The 6,190-nt window shown below is 47.1% G+C and overlaps 1 protein-coding gene across 1 annotated transcript; it reads left to right on the plus strand.

Annotated features, from left to right (window-relative positions):
• Positions 1-834: 834 nt before the first annotated feature.
• Positions 835-6,030, plus strand: BBBOND_0000990 (hypothetical protein, conserved; the record flags this gene model as incomplete). Its single annotated transcript, XM_012914943.1, has 1 exon — positions 835-6,030. One exon carries the CDS (start codon positions 835-837, stop codon positions 6,028-6,030), a length of 5,196 nt encoding a protein of 1,731 aa, XP_012770397.1.
• Between the last annotated feature and the right edge of the window lie 160 nt (positions 6,031-6,190).

A 6,190-nucleotide genomic window follows, 5' to 3' on the forward strand; every position in this document is an offset into this window, starting at 1 on the left:
TCGCTCCTAATCCACTCCACATCGCTCCCTTATCCACTCTACATCGCTCCCTAATCCACTCTACATCGCCCCTTATCCTCTCTACATCGCTCCCTAACCCACTCTACATCGCCCCTTAACCCACTCTACATCGCCCCTTTATCCACTCTACATCGCTCCCTAACCCACTCTACATCGCCCCTTATCCACTGAACATCGCCCCTTTATCCACTCTACATCGCCCCTTAATCCACCCTACATCGCCCCTTTATCCACTCCACATCGCTCCCTAATCCACTCCACATCGCCCCTTTACCCACCCTACATCGCCCCTTTATCCACTCTACATCGCCCCTTCACCCACTCTACATCGCTCCCTAACCCACTCTACATCGCTCCCTAATCCACTCCACATCGCCCCTTTATCCACTCTACATCGCCCCTTAACCCACTCTACATCGCCCCCTTATCCACTCTACATCGCCCCTGTGTCCACTCTACATCGCCCCTTAACCCACTCTACATCGCCCCTTTATCCACTCTACAACCCTTGAATTATTTCGCCATAATACCGCTATGACCTCTCTAAACCATAGCAATAACTTGTGCCTTGTCACCCTTCACTTCCCCTCTTCCACCTCTTGCCACTGCCCTAACCATGTGCCGCCTAGGGAGCTTGACAAGAAATTTGACAAAATTTAAAACCTTAAAAACACCTCAAATAATGACCCTACTAACCTCCTTAATAACCTCTGCACCGGCCTCGAAACCTTCCTCGGCTTCAATCCATCCTCCAAAGGCTACACTGGCCAGGGGATTGTCTACTCTGACCTTGACAGGCTGTGTGACGGGGTGATGGGATTTTTGTATCAGGTGCTTAAAGATGTCAGCGAGAAACAGCCTTACGAAACAGGTAAGAAATTTATAGATACATTAATTAATGATCATTTAGAGCCTAATTTGAATCTAGGTCACGATGGTTTTTGCAAGGCGTTTCCCACATTAAGCCTGAACGTCGACAGGTACAATAAGCAAGTGAAGTCGTCGAATGAAAGCATTAAGAATAAAATAAAGAATTTCGGTAGAGAAATGCAGCAACTTAACAAAACGGTAAGTGAAATTTCAATTGATAATTCTCTTGCAGATGACGCCGAGCAAAGTGGACTGAACGAGGACTTGGTGAAGAAGAGCTTGGCAGATTGTCAGCGGAAAGCTGAAAACTTCACTAATGACTTAGATGTCCAAAATAGCCACAATAGCAACAAAGACGCAATTAATGATTTTAACGAAAAGTTGCGTGACAAAATTGTGAGTGTCCATCAGACGCTGGTGCATGAAAAAAATCGGCTGAGCGAGTTAGCGAAAAAGGAGGAAGAGAAGTTGGCGGCGACTAAGGATAAGATTACTGCCACTCTTGATGGCGTCAAAAGCAAGGTCAACGATCACATTTGCAAGGAAGTAAATACTCTTGTCACGCACTTCACGAAAAAAATTCAGGTCATTTTGCAGAAGCTCAACGATATCAATGGTCAGCTGAAGACATACATCGGTGAGCTGGAAAGGTGGATCAGGGATGCGGAGAGTTCCGTCATTACTGTCCAAGGGCATTTGGATATCATACTGAAAGAGTTTGATAAGGAGGATAAGAGCATTAAACCGGAGAAAATACGTGAAGAAGCCAAGAAGCTACAGTCAGCGGGCGATAACCTGTTTGCGCTTGCGAGAGAGGCGAAGAATAAAGTAATCGAGGAGGTGAAAACAGCGCTTGAGGCTGTAAGAACGATGGACGGGGAATTGAAAGAGGATCTGTATAAGGTGAAGCAGGCAATTGAAGGGCAGGTAAAGGAGATTAAAAGTAATATAGGGGAACTCGGTAGAAAATATATTAGTGTTGGAGACACTGCTAAAACTCTGGAAGAGATATTCGTAAAGTTTAGGGATCAGGTTAAGAAAATTCATGGAGGGCCAAGGAACGAAAGTGGTATTGGTGCAATGAAAAGTAAAACAAACAGTTATGGCGCGAGTTTCACAATGAATTTTTGGGGTGACGTTTTAAAAAAATGGTTGGACGATATTCTGGGAACGGAGCCTACGAGAAGGGGTGAACCGCGGAAAAAAGGGTATCTTGAGGATTATCTCACTGTGTATGCTGGGGGCTATGTCAAGAATAATACAGATGTGAAGTTTAACTCCGGTAAAAACCGTGAAGATGAAATCATCAAAGTTCTTAAGGAGCAGATAGAAAAAAAATTCACGGAAGAGGCATCTGAGGCCGGTGATCTGATTAATCAAAAAATTAGAGAAGCCAAAGGCGCCGCTCAGAAAAACCTTGAAGCTATCCAGAGTGGTTGCAATGTTTTTGCCACGAGAATAGGTGAGAAGCTTCATACCAAGGTTGCAGAGATTGTTGGAGCAGTAGAAGATGTACTTGTGGGAAATAGGCAAGGTGCCACTAAAAAAAATGATCTATTATACGCGGTCGAAGTAACGCTCCTAGTGCTTCACTCAAAAGTCAGGCAAGCTGCTAAAGAACTCCACTCATTCGCCCTCGACCCCAAAGTGTCTAGTAAGCCTGAGACCAGTATAGCAGCTTACTTGGACGACGCGTTTGCTGTGGCTGATGAGTTCTACGATAACCTCAAAACGTCACTTAAAGATACTGCTGCACAGAATAAAAACCACGTCAAAGCCGTGGACAATGCTATCTCGGCAATAAGCGCTGTGACTACCAAGCACATCGGGACTGATCCGTTAACAGGTGGCGGCGATTCGATCGATAAAATATCTGGTCTCGGTGAAGCAGGGTTTTTGAAATATAAAATGCAAGTTAAAGAAGACAGTATAGCCACATCCGCCGGCGACATAGAAAACCTAGATGGAACCCTTCCTAAAGCGATCAAGAACATTAGGGATGAAATTAAAGCTATTTTAAAAATGATCGAACCTGAAAAAACCCTCACCGGTGGCACAGATGAGATAAACGCTGAAACCTTTAACGATCCATTCAAAAAAATAACCGACGACCTGGAATCCCTGTGCACGACCATCAGAGAGGTTGGAGGCCACGCCCGAGACAACCTAAGACTTTTGAAGAATACGTATTTTAGCGAAACATCAAATCTCAGAGGTAGTATATACAAAATCAAGCAAGATCTCACCGATCTGCAGAAGAGTTTGGAGACTGGTCTGATTAAAACTACCACGGATGTCTTGAACGGCATGATTCCAACTCGAGACGCCACCATCACGTTGCTTGACAACCAAGTTCAACAGGAGGTTAAGATTGCTAGGAACGCTCTAAACATCCACGCGCAGAAGCAGTACATTGAGTCACTGAAAGAGCTGCTGACGGCATTCTCTCGAAAGGTCCAAAAGGAACTCGAACTTTTGCCGAGAGACATTTCACGTGACTTAACCCTTGGTTTCAAAGGTTTTATGACGGCATTTGAACGGGATTTCATTACTAACGAAAAGTCAATTAGAGGTATTAGAGACATGAACCCTAAGTTCACACCTCAAAAGGAGTCCCTGCTAAGCCAGGCTGCTTCCAAATTCTTCGGTAGCGTCAACAGATTTCTGCATGATTTGCATAAACAGCAGGACTTTACGACGGACTTTGAGAAAATTCAGCCAACGCGTGAGGCGCTAGCTAAGTTGTTTGGAGAACTTGTCGGTTCACAACACTTCGATCATGTCTTCACCAAAAACCTCGATGCCCTCAATAATGCCATCACCTCCTTCAAGCCCGCTACCTACGGCGAAGCCAAGTGCCCCTCACTCCTCAATGCTCTTAAAGCTGGCTTCACCCCTCTCGTCAAAGAGCTCAAGAAGGCATACGTTTCAACGTATTCTTTGAGGACCATCGAATGGGAGAAACTCACCGAGGCGGAAAGTAGAAACTACGCCAAAATCTGTTGGACCATCACGCCCATCTTATACGACGCTCTAACTGAACTCAAGAATAGACTTGAATACAGCGGTTGGGATGGCCACAAAATCTATCACCCAGCTGACGGCACCTCAAGCCTCCACGCTCTCTTCTTCCGCGACAACGGGTATGACGTCCGTCGTCCTGAGAACGCTGAGCACGGCGAGCTGAATCACAGACAAGACTTCAATGGTAGCAGCATTCTCAAACACCTAAACAATAAAACGCATAATTTGTTCAGTCATCTGTCATCTCCCGTCACCGACATTCCTCAATCGACATCCGGGTCGGACGAGCTTGATGTAACCATCGCGGAGGAAAGTGGTCTCATCCGAAAACTCTATGATTTCTTAAAGACGTACTTCAGAGTCTGCCACCTTACCCGTGTTGACAAACCCAGGGCTCCGTGCTCCGTTTACGAAATTCTCGTCTGGTGCAACGGTCTGCAGTTCAACCCCGTGTACGGCAAACTGATGAAGCACATTGAGTCTGAGTTCATGAAGGAGGACAAGCTGAATCCAGGTTCAAAGAAGCTGCAGCCTTTCGATGCGCACCCATCTCGCTTCCATCACACTGACGTTAACGAATATCTGTACAAGGTCTCATCTGACTCCCACGCCGTCCTCACCGCTATCCTAGGCCACGGTCACAAGGACGGAATTTACGCCTGTGATTTCTCCAGCAACTCGCTGAAATTAGATTACCCTACCAGCATGATTCAGCTGCTGTGTACGTTGTTCGACCTGCTCAAGCGCCTCTACCACCAGCTGTACTTCCTGATGCAGCAGTGTCAACTTACAACTCAGCTCAGCGGCTGGAGGGAGTGCCACTACGGCAGGTACATCGGTGGGTCCGGCTGGCAGTGCAACACGAAGCAGTGCCCTAAGCAAGACTGCGACCAACGGCATGACCAAAGTGGCAACCAAACGGGTGGCCAATATCCCAACTGCGGCGTCAAGTCGCCACTGCAATCGTTCTTGGAGGACGGTTTGAAAGGCCACCTGCCGCATTCGGTTACGGCTAGGGGATCCAGTCTGTCATGTGGCACGTGTGGTAGTACACCTGGTATGCCGTGCCGAACTCCGATGGGCTTCGCTGACATCGGTGCCACCGCGTCGCATACGATGATGGGCCGCAATATATGCGAGGTGCTTTACGATTTTTGTGGCCGTCCTAACTCCCCTCTCACTAGACTGTGCAGTTACCTCAACTGCCTTTTGCCTAGTGCGCCGAAAACGCTGGCGGACATGTTCAGCTTCTACCATCACCTCACCGATCGCTGGGGTATGCACGGTAACAAACACAAGAAAGAGGCATTTGAGGAGAAAGTTAAAGCAGCTAATTTCGGACGTCAGTATAATGAGCTGAACGTCTACCACTTATTTACCCCTAGTCACTCGGCATTGAAGAAGGGCCACTCCGATGGTAGCCTGGGCAGTCTCGTATGCTTATCAAGGGAAGCCATCGTATGCGGTCCTTATCTGCGTCCCATCAGTCACACCATCTACGAGACGTTCTCGTCAGAACACGCCGATAAGTATCTGTCCTGGATTGTCTATCTGACGGCATCGTTCTACGATCTGCTGAAGAAACTGTATGATGAGTGCAATTCCAAATGCGGTTCCAGGGGATCGAATTGCCATGAAAAGGCGTGCATCAAAGATTGTAGAACTACATCCAAACATGATCCACCACGATATCACGATCCCAAATGCAAATCCATTGTAAAGTGCAATTCCACGCTGCCGACATTGGCGAAGTACGGCTTCGTTCTCGGCGATCCAGAGAGGCTGAACGGAAGTGCAGGCATTGAGAAAAAACGCACGTGCAGAGATTTCTGTACAGTATTCGCGGAGTCATTTGAGAAGGACTCACATCTTGTGCAGTTATTCAAAGCCATTGATAATTTCATGTTCACCATCCGCTCACCGTTCCTGTGGATGACCGTGGCGCTCTGGTCACTATCCCTCTTCTACCTCATCTGCGTAATGGTTGGCAGGCTGGATGTGCTCCACATACGCTCACACCTGAGGATACCGTCATCGCACAGGATAACGGCGCAGTCATTGTTGGCTGCAGCGCAAGTCGGAAGGCTTGCCAAGATATCCTACCTGCAACCGTAATTGTAATCACGTCTGTAATTCACAGTAACTCACGTAACTACTCACCTACTCACCTAACCGACAAACGTAGTCTAATGTTTTTGATTACTCTAGCGCAACCTGTGAACTAAATAGCACCTAGATTAGGTTACGACTGAACGACCAAGCAAAGTGCTAACCT

The sequence above is a fragment of the Babesia bigemina genome, scaffold Bbigscaff_57334 (genome assembly GCF_000981445.1).
Source record: "Babesia bigemina genome assembly Bbig001, scaffold Bbigscaff_57334".
Taxonomy (NCBI): Eukaryota; Apicomplexa; class Aconoidasida; order Piroplasmida; family Babesiidae; genus Babesia; species Babesia bigemina.